This window comes from Anabrus simplex, chromosome 6 (assembly GCF_040414725.1).
Source record: "Anabrus simplex isolate iqAnaSimp1 chromosome 6, ASM4041472v1, whole genome shotgun sequence".
Classification (NCBI taxonomy): domain Eukaryota; kingdom Metazoa; phylum Arthropoda; class Insecta; order Orthoptera; family Tettigoniidae; genus Anabrus; species Anabrus simplex.
In genome coordinates this window covers 304,551,851-304,570,193 of record NC_090270.1, presented here as the reverse complement: position 1 = coordinate 304,570,193, position 18,343 = coordinate 304,551,851, and the positions used below count along the sequence as shown (strand labels likewise).

Genomic DNA, 18,343 nt, shown 5'->3' with positions numbered 1-18,343 from the left:
TGCTTAATATTCTCGAGAGCATCCACATCAATATAGGCCAATTTAGGAACCCTTCTCATAATTTAAATGGGATTAACAAATAAAAGAATACATTACTCGACACGTTCATTCTATTTATTTGCCAACAATTTTATAATAAGAGCGAACTCCGCTTCCAGCTCTTCAACTCACCACTGCACTCCCCCCTTTCCCCACCCGCTTAGCACTTCCCTTCCTTACTCACTCCACTCCTTCCTCCAACCATACAAACACAACTGAGCCAGCCACATACACGACTAGTGGAAACAAGACCTCCAAACCCACAAGGTCAGGCCGTACAAGAGGGCAAATATTTAAGTCACATGTTTCATTTCACTTTTGTTTCTTGTCTCAGCTCAAGCTTTTTACATGCATTCATTCACGTTCTTTCCATTACAAATCACATCTGGTCTTTATATGATATTGACTGTTTCTACTATTTGAGTTACACAACGCTGTACCTGGCCTTTGTTTCACTTATCCGATGTTCACTAGCTCCTGTTGCCCTCCAGACTATATGAACATGTGACATGTTCCAGCATTTTAATTTGTGATTTTGTCCTCGCCAGGCTTCCAACCTTGTCACAACCTTGTTTGTTTTAGCTTTATGTTTGTCTCACTGGGATTTTATATACTCCTTCTCATGGGTTTTAATGATACTCTTTCAACATCAATTCATGTAGCTTTTAATATATTTTTTCACTGAAGATGGCTCAAAATGAGCCGAAACATGTTTGATTAAAAGTCACGCCGTCAAAAGACAAATACATGTTTTGAACAGGAGGACGTAACAAAACTTTTCTACTGTAAAGTTGGTCAAATTTTATTCAAAATGGCAGCCAGAACCAATCCTGCCAGTCGCACATGGTCGAGTGAACCTCCAATTCATTGTCAAAGAGTGTGACGAGAAATTAATGTTTAATAACCCACTACTCCGAAATATAAGGCTTCTACTAACATTTGTCTTAGAAGGAGTGTGATCTGCTATAATACTTTGAAACTTTTATTGGCCTCCGTGCACATGTTTTCATGTTTGGTGTTTTTCAAAACTTTCAATGCATTTGTTATTTTATAAGCCTCAGCGGAAAAGGTTTTCATATTTGTTCTCTCGTGTTTTTCACGCCTTTTAATATTTTCCTCTCATCTTTAGAAATGGTAGATAAATTTTACGCTGTACCCGTGGATACACAATGTAAAATGCCCTCATGTCGGAAAAAATCGTATTTAGTGTTTCCATATCCCTGTTGGACAGTTTTTATTCATATATTCAGTAGTACATTTTCTCGCTTAACATGTCCTTTTTTGTTGTCCTCTGCATAAACGACTTAAAGAGGTTTTACTGTAGAATAAATTTCAGTCAGGGGCAGTGGCTAATGATGCCAATGATACGGAAAATGTTCTACTATTTAGGTTATAAAAGTAAATATATATTTTGGGAAAGGGCTGGTGGTGCCCTGGCCTTGGTAAGGAACACATCACTATCTTGGAAGTCTTACAGGTTCGCATTTATATCGTTTACCTTTGCAGATGTGTTTTATGGTGGAGAGGTTATAGTTATGTTTTGCAAATAGCAAAACAAGCTATTGCTAATTGATACTATTCCTTAAAATGATTAATGCTTCAAAATGCTATTTTTAATATTTTTTCTATAAATAGAAAAATTGAAGGTAATTTCACACTTCCAGTTATAAATAACCTCAGGTAGGTTTGTTTTTCTTTTTTTCATTTTAGAGGTGCAAATCCTTGAATAGGGTGGTTTATTATTATCAATTTATTGCTATGTCAGTGAAGTTGTTGTTTTTACCTTCAACAATGTTGAAGAAATGTGCCATTTCACGACTGTATGCAATTTTGTATCGAGATGGAAAACTGTAGTATATTGGAGTCTTTGTCTGACCTCCAGATCCTAGGTAGGAGTCATACCCGCACATGGGATTTTCACCATTACACTGCAACATCCCTCGTGGTCCAAACACCTGTAATTACAATGTTCAAATCAGTAAGATATTTCTATTAATTGCATTTACAACACTTGTATTATTTTAGTTTACACTTTAACAGCCAAGGATGCTAAACCTCATAGTTAGTTTGTCCAACCCTTTTCCCGTTTTTCTACAGGTTCGGGTATGAGTTGTGATAAATCTGTCATGGTGGGGTTTTTAAGACCGGATGCCCTTTCTGATGTTAACCTGATGGGAGGAGTTAATGAGATGAAATGAATGATGTGATATATGGTAGTAGGAAGGGAGGGGGTGAAACCTGATGCTGGCACATAGCCTACTCTTCTTGAATAGTACCAAGGGGTCTGCTCAAGGCTTAACATCTCCATCCGACGGACGAATCGCCATCAACCGCGTCATATGCCTTCACTCCATATGAACACTGCGGAGAGGTTGGGACTGGGCGAGTTGGCCATGCGGTTAGGGGCACGCAGCTGTGAGCTGCATCCGGGAAGTGTGAGTTCAAGCCCCACTGTCGGCAGCCCTGAAGATGCTTTTCTGTGGTTTCCCTTTTTCACACCAGGCAAATGGTGGGGCTGTACCTTAATTTGGGCCACATCCACTTCCTTCCCACTCCTCAGCCGTTCTTGTCCCATTGTGGCTATAACACCTGCCTGTGTCAGTGTGTTGTAAAACCCATAGAGAAAAAAAAATTAGCAAGAAAAGAAAAAATCTGAGGAAGCATAAGATCTTCATATACCATCTAGTTTTCCAACCATTTATCACTTTTTTGCAAAGCGTAAACTGAAACGACTGTCCTGTCTAATATTAATGTCAGGAAATATGTATGTACACTTCCCAACATAAAAAGTTGAAAGGTTGAAAATTGTAAGTTCCCAGGTAGAAGCACAACCATAATGAAGGAATACATTATCTTAAGAAATGTATAGGCTTTTGTAATACACAGAGGCTAATAAATTAATCTACACTTTGTCAGCCTGTGTGCTTTTAGAATGAGTTTACGTGATTTGCTACAAATTGTCCTAAACACAGCTAGTCCTTTTCTTAACTTAATAGATCTAGTATGCTAGTTTATTAACAAAGTGTGTGTTGGAAAAGACCCCGTTCAGAGTATGGTTCCTATGGAACTCGCATTAGGATTACTTAGTACAAGAAATGGAAGAGATCCAAAGGAAAGCAGCACGATCTGTTCTGGGTAATTTTCGTCAAACTAGTAGTGTTACTAAACTGTTGCTGGGAAGACTTCGGAGTTAGGAGATGGGGTGCTCGCATAAGTAGGATGTGATATAAAATTATTATAATTTTATTATATACCACCTATTCATTACATCATAAGCTAATGTGGAATTACATCCTACCGAGCTCGATAGCTGCAGTCGCTTAAGTGCGGTCAGTATCCAGTATTCGAGAGATAGTAGGTTGGAACCCCACTGTCGGCAGCCCTGAAGATGGTTTTCCGTGGTTTCCCATTTTCACACCAGGCAAATGCTGGGGCTGTACCTTAATTAAGGCCACGGACGCTTCCTTCCCACTCTTAGCCCTTTCCTGTCCCATCATAGCCGTAAGACCTATCTGTGTCGGTGCGACGTAAAGCAAGTAGCAAAAAAAAAAAAAATTACATCCTTATTAAATTGTTAACATGGTACATGTTTCGCTCCTTTTAGTGAACATCATCAGCCAATTAACATTTACTCAAGGTTTAAAAAGATCATGAACATATTCTATTGAACTAAAATATGCTTTACAAGCATGAGTAGGGTTGCCATAAGGTTCAGGGTGAAATTCAGGACACCAACATCGACGAGTTCCAAATATAGGCGCTGACTCCACGGGAGCACTTGCCTCCATGTATATAGTGGTACAGGGACGCAATCATGTTTTTGCTCTCATAAAAATATTTGATGTAATCATCCTTGCCCCTGTGCTTGAGACCAAACGTTGGCACCTACGGTTCCAACGAGTGTATTTGGGTAATTCCATGTGAACTGTCCCATCGATTACCCAAAGACACAATTGTTATATGTTTTTAATGTTAAAAATCAAATAGAGAAATAAGAAATCATACTTTAAGTAAAATACCTACTTTACAGACCACTACAAAATTATATAATATTCAATGTTATTTGCATAGATTATTAAGTAACAGATTGGACATTCCCTTTCAAAAGCATTTGAGCAAAATTTTAAATATTTTGCTCTTATTTTTAAAATTCAGGACATTTAGGGATTTTAAAAATTCAGTCACGACGTCGGGACACATGCTCAAATTCAGGACAGTCCCGCTCTTTCAGGCCATATGGCAACCCTAAGCATGAGTGACAAATCTTACAATATTTTACTGATCATGTGACAATAAAAAGTTATGTCTTAAGCACAAACAATGTTGTCTAAAATCTTGGCATTAACATTGTCTTTTAAAAACTTATAGACAAAACTCATCTATTAATCATCTATTTGAAACCTTTGTATGAGATCTGGCTAATTGTATTGATTCAATAATCTTGAATTGTGTAATTGTCCTTGAACATTCATTGTATATTTAACAATTTGTTGAAGCTAATAATAGCCTAGATTATAAACCATTATCGTATTCCCAATATCACTGGAGTAACACAAGTACAATATGTATTGGCTAAAAATCCAAATGTTTGTTATTACATCAGTCTTATTATAGCTAAATGTACTTTTTAGTAAAATGAATACGTTCATTGTGAAGTAGATTTGAATGAACACCTCAGATTTGGAATTGAGCTTGTTGATATTTATTGCTGCTGCATAATTGTCTAGTGTTACTCACAACTTCGTGATAACTGCTTGTTGTTCCATTAGTGCTCCTTGTATTATGTTCCAAATCGTCACTGGATAAATGGCATGGGATGCCATTAGTAGATGAGTTAGCTTCAGTGGAGCTTTCAAATACAGGAAAGATAAAAGAATTGAAGAGGAAAAATTGGGACAAGTATTAACTTATATGAAGAGTAATTAGCAAATGGAATAATTTTTTTAAGGAAAATGTTTGATAAATTTCCAAGTTCTTTAAAATCATTTAAGAAGAGACTAGGTAAACAAGTGATTGGGATTCTGCCATCTGGGGACAGTCCTAAATGCAGATCAATGGTGGTTGATACATTGTTATGACCCCCTCGTACATTTGATGACAGCAGCCTGTAGCCCATGAAGTACATCATAATATGTTGTGAGCTGGTGTGATTATTGTCATGGGTAAAGGGGGTGATTACTGGCTTTTTGGGCCAAGGATGGCAGTGTTTCTGAAAAAGCGCTGTTTGTGTTTGCATACTGATGTGGTGAAAGTGTAGCCATCCCACCTCTTGCCCTGAGGTCCCAGGTTGGATTCCCAGCCTTGTTAGGGACTTTTAACTGGATCTGGGGGCTGGTTGGAGGTCGATTCAGCTTATGTGAGAACAGTTGAGAGGATTTGTTGCACCGACCGTGCATCGCCTCGTAATTTGCAGACCTTCAGTTGCTTGGTAGTCCAGTGTCAGTCGGGGCCGTAATGGCATGGAATTTGTTTCTGTAAATGCTACAGTGAAGCAGCTCAATGTCAAAATTAAGCAAGGGATTATCGGATTGTGTCTGAAACATTTCAGCGAACCCTACTGCATACGGGGCTCCAAAGCAAACAGACAATAGCTGCACACATGCTAATGAAGGTGCATTGTGGAAAAGGTCTTCAGTTTGCACTCAAGCTGGTGGTGGCTACATTATGGTCTGAGGAATGTTTTCATTGCCTCGCTGGTGCCTCTCGTCCATTTGGTTACGAGTTCATCCCTACAAGTTATAGTACATCCATGAATGTTGATTGTCTTCCTTGAGATGATTGATATCTTCCAACAAGACAGTGTGACATGTCACATGGCTAGAAATGTCTCAAGTGGTTTGAAGAGCATGACCAAGACCTTCAAGTAGAGTACTTTCCTGTTCCCTTAATTCCCCAAAATTGAACTCAGTTGGACATCTGTGGGACCACCTAAACATTCACTCCATGGATGCTCTGTCAGGGACCCATCTAGTAACTGCAGATTCAGTGCAGGCAACATGGATCCATATACTTGTGACCAGATATATAAAAAATTATAATACTCAGAAACTTGGTGGGAAGTATTTTGCCAGCTCACAAAAAGAACAAAAGCAAAACAAACAAAAACCTAGTGTAATGATATAATTGCGAAATGCTAGCTAGGCCTCTTTAGTATGTTATTTTGTTTCACTCACCTCTATTCTTTGATCATAACCATAACAAGCATTTCTGCTGATATCAATCATGCCAATCGTTCCACTTGGAAAATTTAGAACCATGGCTATAGTATCAAAATCGTTGATCTCAGCCATCTCAGGGATATTTGCATTTGCCATTGCAAACACTTTGTTTGGCAGTTCTCCCAGAATCCAGCACATCATGTCGATGTCATGAATAGCACAGTCGTGGAAAATGCCACCTGTAAACAAAATACTCATTGAATCAGGAGACCAAGGAGGTGCTGGAAATAAATGGTTATACAGAGCATAAAATAGTCATTACCTGATGTCCGAATGTAACTAACGGTTGGCAAGGGTGAATCTCTTGCACAGATCTTAATGGTGTGTACATGACCCACTTTTCCTTTGTGAACGTCTTTTCGTAGATTGCTGTAGGCGGGGTCAAATCTCCTGCAAAATATGTTAATGTCTGTTACTTCAATGAACCAATAATGTTACTTAGTAAGAAATATTTACTTTAATTTATTCAGTACATTCTTTTTATCTCTTATACAACTTGGATGAGGTAAGAGGTAGAAGTATTTAAACTGTAACATAATTATAAAACCAGACCCCATGGAGCAACAGCCCCGAAGGGCCATGGCCTACCAAACAACCGTTGCTCGGTCCGAAAGCCTCCAGATTACGAGGTGTTGTGTTGTCAGCATGACGTATCGTCTCAGCCGTTATTCTTGGCTTTCTAAACCAGTTAACATAACTGTCCTAAAATAAAAATGGGAGGACATATCGGCAGATACTTCAGCGACATCTGCAGTACATGGCCAGTACAATCAATCCAAAATGATAAGGCAAGCAAGTAATCTTTTAGGTTTATGAGACCATAGATATTGTAACCATTAACCTTGAGACTTCCATTTTTACATGAAATCCAAGCCACAAGAACGTGACATTACATGTCATAACTCCCACTTGAGATTGTGCATTGCAAGGCTGAAATAGTTTGGCTGTGTTCAAAGGGTGCCAGAGACATGTATTCCCAGACAGTACTTGGAAAGAAAGATACCTGGAAAGAGATCGGTTGGACGTCGCAGAAGAAAGTGGCTTGACCAAATTAAGGATCTTCTAACAAGAGGAACAAAGCTACAAGATATTAAAGGAGAGGAAGTCTATAATGATAAGAGTTCAATGGAGTTATCTCATCCACTCAAATCTTACCCAGCCCGCTGGAAGGATCTTTCGATGATGGTGATGATGTACTCCTACTTCCATTGACTGTGATTTGAATTGTATCCGCATTGTTGAGAAGCAAGCTATGACGTCTCACGGCTATCATGGCCTCATATCTACAATGACAGACCAGAGGAGACTTTGACATAGTTCTTAAACTGATTATACAGTATTTGTGCTTAAAGTGGACCCTGAAAAAGTAGCCGGCCTCCAGTACCTGTGCATCGCTCTTTGGAGGTGGTCATAGCCCCTTGCTTTCAGTCTGGTGATGTGGTGTTGCCTTCCATCCAGTATTCCAGCTTTATTTTGCCTTTCTTCTTATTCCTTTTGTGCACATCACAAATGGATTAAGGAAACGCAAGAGTCCTTTGTTGACAAATACACAGCATGATGTATTGAATTAGGAGGATACTCTCATTTTTCACCTTTGTAAAGTAAATTCCCAGGAATAAAACCGCCAGCTAAATGTTGTATTCAGAGTCTTGTTCAGAAATGGCATCAATCTGGTTCTGTCGCAAATGTTAAGAAAGCAAGGCCTCGATCAGTATGGACGTGTGAAGTTGTCCGCAACATTCTGCAGCAGATGGAGAGTGGCCCCCGAAAATCAACTCTGTCTCAGCAAATTTGTTTATCACGAATGACGTGTCGGCAAGTACGAAAATCTCGAACCTCAAACTGTACCAAATAGCATGTTATACGAAATTTGATTTTTTGGTCCATCTTTTCAGCACTTTATTGACTAACACTTAAACAGTTTAAAAAGTAAGTAGTAAAACATTGGAAAACATCTTAAAACCTAATTTGGTTTCCCATTACATCAAGACACTGTGTATCAACATATCAACAAACAATTTTTTCATATGATTGGTTTGCCACGTAAAAAGTATATGATGAGTTTATGACTCGATAGATGTACTTTCTATTATATGTATTTTAATTTAGTGCTTCATTCCACAGTTTTAATGGGTCAAGCATTAGTTACCCTATGGTTGTTTTAATTCCCATTGTTCTCTTTTTAATAATCTGAATGTAATAATGGTTTAGTACTTACATAGCTGAAAATGTCCACTAGGTGGATGAAACCTGTACTAATAGTTCTATCAGGTGATATATTTTATCTGATTAAATAGGGTATTGAATTGGTGGATCCTTAACAATTGTATATGTTTAATGACATCAATACGGAACCAATATGAAACTTTTAGTACGCAACATTGTGCAGGGTAATCCCAACAGGAGCTCTCATTTCTTACACTATTCTTCAATCTTTGTGGAGGCTCCTTCATCTGAAGGGAGATCATTTTGGATCAGCAGATGAGGTAAGAGCAGCATCACATTATGGGAGGTTGTAAAAGATAGCATCCCACAGTGCTTCTGGAAGCTTTGGCAGTTCTAGCAGAGGTACCCAATGGGACTACTTTGATGGTGATTGTGCATCAGTTTTATGATTGTAAGGAAATATGCAGCAAGTGCCCTAACTTTTGGATTTTATTTCACTAATTCATTTCTCACCAGCGCCAAAGTGCAAATAAAGGAATTTGGTTTTAAATACATAAGGACCTCCATATGGTATTTCATCGATTTGGAGAAAGCCTTCGATCACGTTCCTAGAGATAATGTCTGGGCAGCACTACAACCATCAAAAAGTTCCTGAGGTGTATGTGAAGATTATCCAAGATATGTACCTACGTCCACCTACTATGGTGAATAGTACTGCAGGTGTTTCAGTTAGTTTCTGTGTTTATGTTAGTGTACATTTGGGTTCGGCACTGAGCCGGTACTGTTCAACATTGTCATGAACTACCTGACATAGCCATGAACCTACTACGTTGGCGTAGCAAGGGGAGAGGTGATACTCCCATGTGGCGCGTCCCAGGTGGCGGATAGGGGGGTCCTAACCGGCTTGCCGGCGGACTTGAGGGAAATAAAATACCTCTCGCGGACCAAACACACAACCCCCCTGTGTGTGGGGGACGCAGACGAAGAATACACCAACGGTATCCCCTGCCTGTCATAAGAGGCGATTAAAAGGGGTGACCAAGGGATGATTTTATTAGAACCATGAAACTACTTGTGATATTTACCACCACGCGGGGAACACTATGGGTCGCTATTACTTGCGCGTAGTACCACTATGTTAGGTACCACATAGGTTTGCGATTAGTAGCAAACGAGAGCGTGATGGCTTTTACAGTACCTGTGATTAGTAACACTATATGAGTGACACCATGGGATGACGGAACCCATGGTTCTGGCTTGCGTATGATTAGTACCCACTATATGAGGAACACCACAGGATAGTATGAGTCCCTGTGGTTAGTACATTTGGTGATGAACACCATAGGTTCGCGTTGCCTGTCAATGGCGTCGCAATGTGCGAAACACAGTAGGTCTGTAATACATGTGCAAATTTCATTACCTGTGAGTAGTACCGTAATGTGTGGAATACCGCGAGTCTACGCTACTCTTGATTTAGTACCGCAACATGACAAATACCATGGTTCTACTTATCTAGCGATAAGTACCATTATGAGGGGCTGATGACTTGGATTTTGGATTCCTTTCAATGACAAGCATCATCAATTCAATATCATGCTATAGAAGCAGTCCCTTGGTCAGTAATACTATTGTTTTACGCCAGCTTCTGTGCATGTGAGGCACTGTGGGTCGGTTCCACTGAACGTTTTAACTTCATATCCATCCATCCATCCATCCATCCATCCATCCATCCATCCATTCTTTGTCCTCACATTTTGAATTATGGTCAGTGGAGTATTTTGGTTTTTTAATTTGCCATTTCATTTCATCTCATTTCGTACCATTAGGGGCCAATGACCTAGATGTTAGGCCCCTTTAAACATCAAGCATCAATCAATCAGCATCATCTGACGTAGCAGCTGATGACAGACCTGCCATGGACCATACTCTATGCGGACGATATTGTTTTGGTTGGTGAGTCATGTCAGGAGGTTGGAGGCAGTCTTGGACGATGGCGAGTAATACTAGAGGCAAATGGATTAAGAATAAGTCACAAGAAGACAGAGTACATGTTCTTTAACTTTGCGCAGCCTGGGCAAGCGAGCCCACACAACACTGTCTTCCTTCCTGGGGAACCACTGATGATGACAAACAAGTTCAAATATTTTGGATCAGTCATCACAACTAATGGTAATTTTAATGCAGACGTCAAGCGTCGCAGCAGTGTTGGTTGGATGAAATGGCGGTTTCTTAACTGGTATTCTGTGTAATAAGCGGATGCCAGTCAAATTAAAGGGCAAAGTGTGCAAAACCACTGTCCGGCCTGCCCTCATGTACGGCTCCGAATGTTGGGCAAGGCAGAAAAAGCCTGACCAGGGAACGCATGTCACAGAGATGCAGATGTTGCAATGGTTGGCGGAAGTCACTTTGCATGACTAAGTGCGCAATGAACATGTGCGAGGATCCTTTAAAGTTGTGCCCATCAGAGACAAGATGGAGGAGAAACAGCTCCACTGGTATGGTCATATCAGAAAAAGAAATGAACACCATTTAGTATGGAAAGCTCCTGCCATCGAAGAGAGGAAGAGCTCGTCCTAAGGCGACATGGAAACAAACTGCTAAGGCTGCTTTAAGGAAAAATGAAGTGCTGTTTGGTCTGGTACAAGAATGTCGGATATACTCTCTCCGAGTCAGACGAGCCGACCCTGAGAGAACTTGGGAGTACCAGTTTTATGGGAACATATATGGCCAGGAAAGAAGAAGGTTTTAAATACTGTACATCAAAAGTGAATTACCAATTTGTTGTATACCAGCTCTGTTCAGGTTCATAAATCCATTATAATCATCAAGGCCCAACACTTGCAGTGGGGCCATTAAGTGGCTGTTCCTTTCGAAAGAAAAAATTAGTTATACCTTTTTTGTTGCTGTGCACAAAGAGGCCAACGGTGTAGCTATGTCAAAACAATGGGTGCTGCGAAATCTCTAAAATTAAGCAACATTGGGGTGTGGTGCCTGCTTGGTTGGATAGCACATGATGCTTAAACTAGAGGAAAGGTGCTGGCCACCTTACTGCAAGTAAACTCTAGCTCAGGATGCCTGGTTAGTGGCCCTGGCCTAGCTGGGAACTCTGAGTCAGTCGTCAAGTTTAGATAAGGCACTTGGATATTATTATGCACAAAATGAGGGAGAGAGAAATCTTTATGAGTTGATTGTAAAGACATATTTTAAGAAGTACTATCCTCCTTACCTGTTGAAGGCACAGAAGAGGGGCTTTCCTACTTTATCAGCCAGTTCATACAGTTTTTTAGTGGTTGCAATGTCTTCTGCAATTGGCTTCTCACAAAAGACTGCCTTGCGACTCTCAAGTGCCTTCCTGACAATCTCTTCGTGAGTATACGTGGGTGAAGCAACAATGACTGCAACTACCCTGTTAAACAGAGGTCAGTAGGAATTAGTTACCATACTACCCTGTTAAACAGAGGTCAGTAGGAATTAGTTACCATAGAAGAGTCACCAGCAGAAGTTCACTTTTACCTGCTTCAAAAATAGTGTTGCATGTGTAAAATGTAGACATGATATCAACAAATCAAATTAAAATATGTGATAAGTGGTATATTTTAACTGTAAAAAAATGTCCAAATAACAGTGGGAATAGATGACAAGTAATGTAATTCATTATACAACAGTGTTTTAATTCAGAAAAAAAAGTGAGTGGGAGCTCATCTGTAATAGTGACTTGAAGACATAAATTTCACATTAGCATAAAGGAGAACTACAATCAAAATATTTTGGCATTGATGCTGATTAATACATGTAAAATCTGTAAACTAAGAAGGGTGGTGGGAACATAAACAAGAGAGAAATTAATATCAGTAATAGTGGGAACGTAAAAACAATAACATTAACTACTTTGGAAGGTTTTCAGAGACGCTGAGGCGCTGGAACTTTGTCCCACATTGGTTCTTTTGTGTGCCAGTAATGTACCGACACAAGGGTGACATATATGACCACCTTCAAATACCACCGGACTGAGCCAGGATCAAATCTGCCATGTTGGGGTCAGAAGGCCAGTGCTTCAACCATCTGAGCCACTCAGCCCGGCAAGAGAGAAATTAAATGACAGGTATTTGTGTGTAAAACATAACAATGTAAAGGAGGGACGAGTACAATGATAATTAGCCAAACTGAGTGGCTCAGACGGTTGAGGCACTGGCCCTCTGACCCTAACTTGGCAGGTTCGATCCTGGCTTAGTCCGGTGGTATTTGGAGGTGCTCAAATATGTCAGCTTCATGTCCAGTAGATGTGCTGGGATGTAAAAGAACTCCTGTGGGGCAAAATTTTGACATCTCAACATCTCCGAAAACCATCAAAAGTATTTAGTGGGATGTAAAAGCAATAACATCATTATTACAAGGATAAATAGTCAACAGATCAAGAATAAGCAGCTCTTGGTTTTTTTACATCATGTAATCTTTTTTTTTTTTTTATTATTTTTTTTTTTAGCCTCCAACAGGTTTGGGTTTGCTTTGTAATCTCATTTGCTGCATTAGCTTGTTCGTGATGACATTGTTGAAGTGGAATTTATGTTCCATTTATGTATTTCTGACTGTTCTTATCCCTCCTATCTATTTTTCCCTCTAGCAGAGTAGCTGCTTGTCTTCAGTGCAGACTGCAGTGGCCTCCTTCCTGCATTTGAAGAAATGGCAAGTGTTAGAGGAAGATCATGGGTCAACTTCAATACGATCCCATTATGAGATTAACTACATGTGGATCATGGAGTTTCAGTAACTGTCTCAAACAGGAGAGTTAATATAATTGCAGTCAGTCATGTTAGACCCGATGTTCTGGTTTGAGACAAGTATACATGTATAGAGCAAGCAAAAACAGTTGACTAGGATAGAGTGACCAGATGCCCCATATTTTACAGGATCGTTCCTTATTTCCCTTAAGTGTCCTGTTGTCCCGACAAAATACATATGGGGCCGATGACCTTCGATGTTAGGCCCCTTTAAACAACAAGCATCAGAAAATACATATGGGTTACATAGTGTCCTGTTTTTTATTAATGGTCCCCTATATTTTAAAATAGCATGTTTTTAAGTCCTGTGTAGCACAACCAAGTGGAAAACAAATGTGGTCATTCTCAAACCAAAATTAACAAGACACAAATTTCAAGTTCTTTAGTTGGTAGTATGTAATGCTCTCATATGACGTGTAGTTTGCCACTTCCGGTTCCTTTGTGCTTGCTGCAAATAGAAGTCTGGTTACAGTTACTTGATCTATATTGCTGTTTTTTGTAAAAATGCCAAAAAAAATCGATGCTCTGGCTCTTATTTTATTCAAAGCCAATTGAAAGTGATTTCTTCAACCATAAAAAATATTGAAGTAGCAAGTATGTCAGCAAATTAAGTTTTGGAGAAGTTAGAAATACTGATAAGGAAAATTAAATCTAGGAAGGATGAAAACTTTCAAACTATGAAAATTCAGTTTATGAAAAGTGGGTTGCAATGGGATGGCTTAAAGAATCTGGATTCTTGGAAATTTCAAGTTTATTTTATAACACATTAATGGATTATGTTAAAAAATGGGCGTAACTGTTTCATGTGCTGAAATCATTTAACTGTGTAATGCAGCTCAAAAATCGGTAAACTCAGTTCAGTAATGTTTTAAAACTTCAGCAGTTTGATGAAAGTATTATTTCAGAAATATGTGAATATGAACGTTTTGAGAGGTTAAATATGTTTATATGTGGAGTAAAAAACCATGAACTAGGAAAGTGCATTGGCGAGCAGTGATCTGTCATTTTCAACTGCCTTGTGTCCCAAGATATATGCTGTAAAAATGTGCGACTCATTACCGTACTGCATTTGTTACGACACTACCTGGCAATAATGATTTCTATCACAAATGCTTTGAGACTGATGAAAAGAATAGGTTTAGTGTGGGAAGTGTTAAGGAAATAATTATAACGAAGATTCATTTTCAGGATACTTCATGTGTTGATTCTTATAAAATTCTGCTGGAAAATGTCAAACTCTTGAATGATGTACATTCTTTTGTAATATATAACAAACAAGAGATTTTGGAACTACCAACAGTGAAACCCCCAGACCAGTTGAGATTCAGAAATAAGTAACCTATGTAAATTGAAAATAATCATTGATTGTGTATTCAAGTTTTAGACTTCATTATATTAAGGCGACACTCCAGAGATAAAAATCAACATTTTGTTCATTTTGGTGAAATTTCTTTTTATGACTGAAATTGGAAGGATTGAGTTTCTTTTTTTCTTGTCTCAAAGTTATTCCGATCAATTCAAACAATTTATTGCTGTAATATTGCTTTGTTTGCCAATTGTAATTGTACATTTAAATCTTATTTTTCTCCCATAATATTCTGCCAAATGTAACAAAATTTGTATGGTATATGTATCAGAGTTATATTAAGAAACCTGCATATGGAATTTTTGATTGCAGAATTTTTTCAAGTAGTAGAGAATTTTAAGTCCAAAATTTTAGAACGTAAAAATTACACCAACTTTAGTACGATATATTCTCTTATATAAATTTAGAATCGATACGTAGTGCTTTTAAAAGAAGTATTATGTACCTAAATTTACATTAACATGTTAATCAAATTTCACGAAAAAATGAAATTAATTTCAAAAACAAAAATTTATTTTGGAAAAACTCTTAATTGTATATGAAAGAAATGTTCATGATATCTCTACTTTTATGTAGGTGACATTCCCACAAAGTTTCATGAAAATCCATGCATTGGGAAAAAATATATTTTTATCTCCGGAGTGTCGCCTTAACAGTGAAATGAAATGGCGTATGGCTTATAGTGCTGGGAGTGTCCGATGACAAGTTCGGCTCGCCAGATGTAGGTCTTTTGATTTGACGCCAGTAGACTACCTGCACGTCGTGATGAGAATGAAATGATGCTAAAGACGACACATATACTCAGCCCACGTGCCAGCGGAATTAACCAATTATGGTTAAAATCCCCGTCCCTTACGGGAATCAAACCCGGGACCTCTGTGACCAAAGGCCAGCACGCTAACACGCCTTAACAGTATTAAACAACAACTGCCATTTATGATCGGTGGCTCTGATGGACTTTACTTCTGTTTATCGTTCTTAAAGCCTACCCCACCTGCAAAAATTTCTAGTTCAATGCAGAAACTGGGATTGTGTATCAAGATAATTCTCATTCTCTTCCGAACCCTATCTCCACAAAATAACAAACACACATTCAGCAACATACGAGGTAAATAAAATATTGCTAACGCCGTCGAAATGATGTTACAGCATAGCACATTCACAAGCAGGCCAGTGAAGGTTATCAGTTGAAGCTTATGTCAATGTGTAGAATGCCTTAAACAGTCAGTGCAAAGAATCTTGTATGAGCAGATAAAGTGGGCAATTTGTTCTGTACTGCCCTTCCACATGTTTACAAAGGTAGAACAGCAATCGTGGATCAAAATACAGGTGATACGTGGCAAAAATGCATGGAAATTTCATCAAGGCTTACATGAAGGCTGTTGCAATGATGCATTACCATACTGCACTGTTGCACAATAGGTAAGTGTGTTTGTAGAGATCAGGATGTGTGTGTGTGCATTTACACCATGCAGGTTGGCAATTCAGGTAGAGTTAGTGCGCAGCCTCATTGCTGTAGACCACTAATGGACGGTCCGAGAATTATCCTTAGATGTTGGAAATTGGTTATTAGACGGTGTGGCATATGCTGAAGAACATTGCATCCCTTTGGGTTCCTCAACACCTTACAGACATACAGAAATGGCACTGGTGAAGTGTTTTTGGTTCCCATCCCGAGAGATACTGCAATGAAGGTGATGCATTTGTGTGGCGTATTGTAGCGTTTAATGAAACATGAGCACAGGCATATCAGCCCCAACTTGAGCAGCAACAGAATGAATGGCACCATCCAGAATGGTTGTCTCCAAAGAAAATTTGACAGGGAGCTAGGGTCATGCTGATAGTGGCATATCATTAACAATGCTGTGTTCCAAGGCAGGACTGTCAATGTAGTGTACTATCGCCATTTCCTCTAGCACGACCTGACTCCAGCTATGCAGCGGAAATGTTTAAATCTCTTGCAGGATAATCCATCTTGCATGACAGTATAGATTGCCACATAGTGGAATCAGCGGCTATCATGTTGCAGAGGTGGTGTTGAGAAGTTTTGGAACATCCTCCATATTACCCTGATGTGAGTCCTTGGAACTTTGATTTGTTCCCTTTTGTGAAAGAACCTCTTCGATGCATCAGGTTTCCCGACATCAGTCCTCTGAGCAGTAGAGCGCTCCATCACTATGATCGACCAAGATAACATTGGTGCCAGCATCCTACGCCTACCACACACTTAGCAGGGGATCCAGAACTTCACTAGTGATAGTGTTGAAGGTATATAGTGGACAATTTTATCTACAACCCATATGATAGAAAAAATCAAATCAATCATGTATAGAGAGGAACATAAAAAAGAAACATAATAAGATGAACATGATGAGTGGTCAGCATGGGAAGAGGGAGCAATAGAAAGTAAACACAGGAAGGCAGGACATCTCCACGTGTTCCTGTAAGTGGGCGCTCTTGAATAATTTTAGTACTAACATTTCTTCTCGGCCCCCAACGACCTTGTTCCTGCTCAGTAGCGACAATTGGGAAATAATGTGTGAGGGCAAGAAAATATACATGCGACAAAGAGTACTGGGGTTTGTGGGGATATAGCGGAGGGAAATGAGGTTATATTCATTAAAACTGAAAAAAAAAAAAAAAAGGGCTACAAATTGTTAAGTTCTTTTTAAGCTCTGTGGGCAAATTTCAACAGAGAGGTAAATGTTGACAGTTTACCAATTTAAATGTGGTAATAGCTTTTTTGAGATTTTGATTCACTACATGTTATACAATAAAGCTTTAACCAAAGGAACAATATCACACATTTATTACAATTGAAAAGAAGTACTGCATGATTATACAATTAAAATCATTTAGTATGTGACTATACACTAACAGACAGCAGTGATGGGCAACGCTCTCGCGAGAATCTCGAGACCGATCCTCCTGTAGTGCAAGCCGTGCGACGTACCAGTAACTACGACTGTAAACTTGATAGTATATCATTGACAGTTATTGCGTGAAAACGTGTGAGCCAATATATTTTGTCAAAAGTCAGGAAAAGTACTGCATGTTCAACAATGAACCCCTTAATACCACTAATGAAAGTGAAAACCGAATATAAGTATCTTAAACTGTTCACCGCTCATTTGAGTTGGACATCTTAGCTGAATAACCCTGCATAATTTGTGAATAACTATAGATAGGATGTACACCTACTTGGAAATTAGAGGCGTGCATTATTCGAACATGACACGGGGAAAGATGTGCTTTGCTACGTATGCAACCCCCATTACACATGCGTGGAACGTGTAATCTAAAATGCCCGACTTTGCTCTATTTTTTTCAATAGGGGTGATGGGCAACGCTCTCGAGACCGATTCTCGTGTGCTGCGAGTGTAAGCTTGATAGTTATCATCAATAGTTCTCATATGGAAACGTGTGTGACGATAAATTTTGTCAAAAGCCTAGGAAAGCACTACATGTTAAACTATGAGCTCCTTAATAGCATTAACGAAAGTGAAGACAGAATTATAGTAGGGCCTATCTTAAACTGTTCACGAGTTATTTCAGGTGGAATTCTTAGTTGAATAACCCGTATAATTTGTTAATAACTGTTATTAGGATGTAAACCTACCTAGATGCCTCACAATAGTTGTCGGCAGTATGTAAGTGCCGGATCATCTCAAAATTATTTCTGCCGACGTATTTTACTTCTTATGAACAAGAAACACAGCGGGCTGTGCTATGTGACATCTTCAAAATAACTGACATCCACGACTTGCGTTGCGTTT

General features: G+C 39.0%; 1 protein-coding gene across 1 annotated transcript in view; it reads right to left on the bottom strand.

Annotated features, from left to right (window-relative positions):
- Positions 1 to 18,343, bottom strand: part of LOC136876505 (uncharacterized oxidoreductase YrbE) — a 67,549-nt gene that overhangs the window by 16,164 nt on the left and 33,042 nt on the right. Inside the window, exons 4-7 of the mRNA XM_067150517.2 lie at positions 11,650 to 11,829; positions 6,520 to 6,647; positions 6,213 to 6,436; positions 1,823 to 1,994 (exon numbers count right to left, since the gene is read on the bottom strand). Coding sequence (XP_067006618.2) covers positions 1,823 to 1,994; positions 6,213 to 6,436; positions 6,520 to 6,647; positions 11,650 to 11,829 — 704 coding nt within the window. The remainder of the gene's footprint in view (positions 1 to 1,822; positions 1,995 to 6,212; positions 6,437 to 6,519; positions 6,648 to 11,649; positions 11,830 to 18,343) is intronic.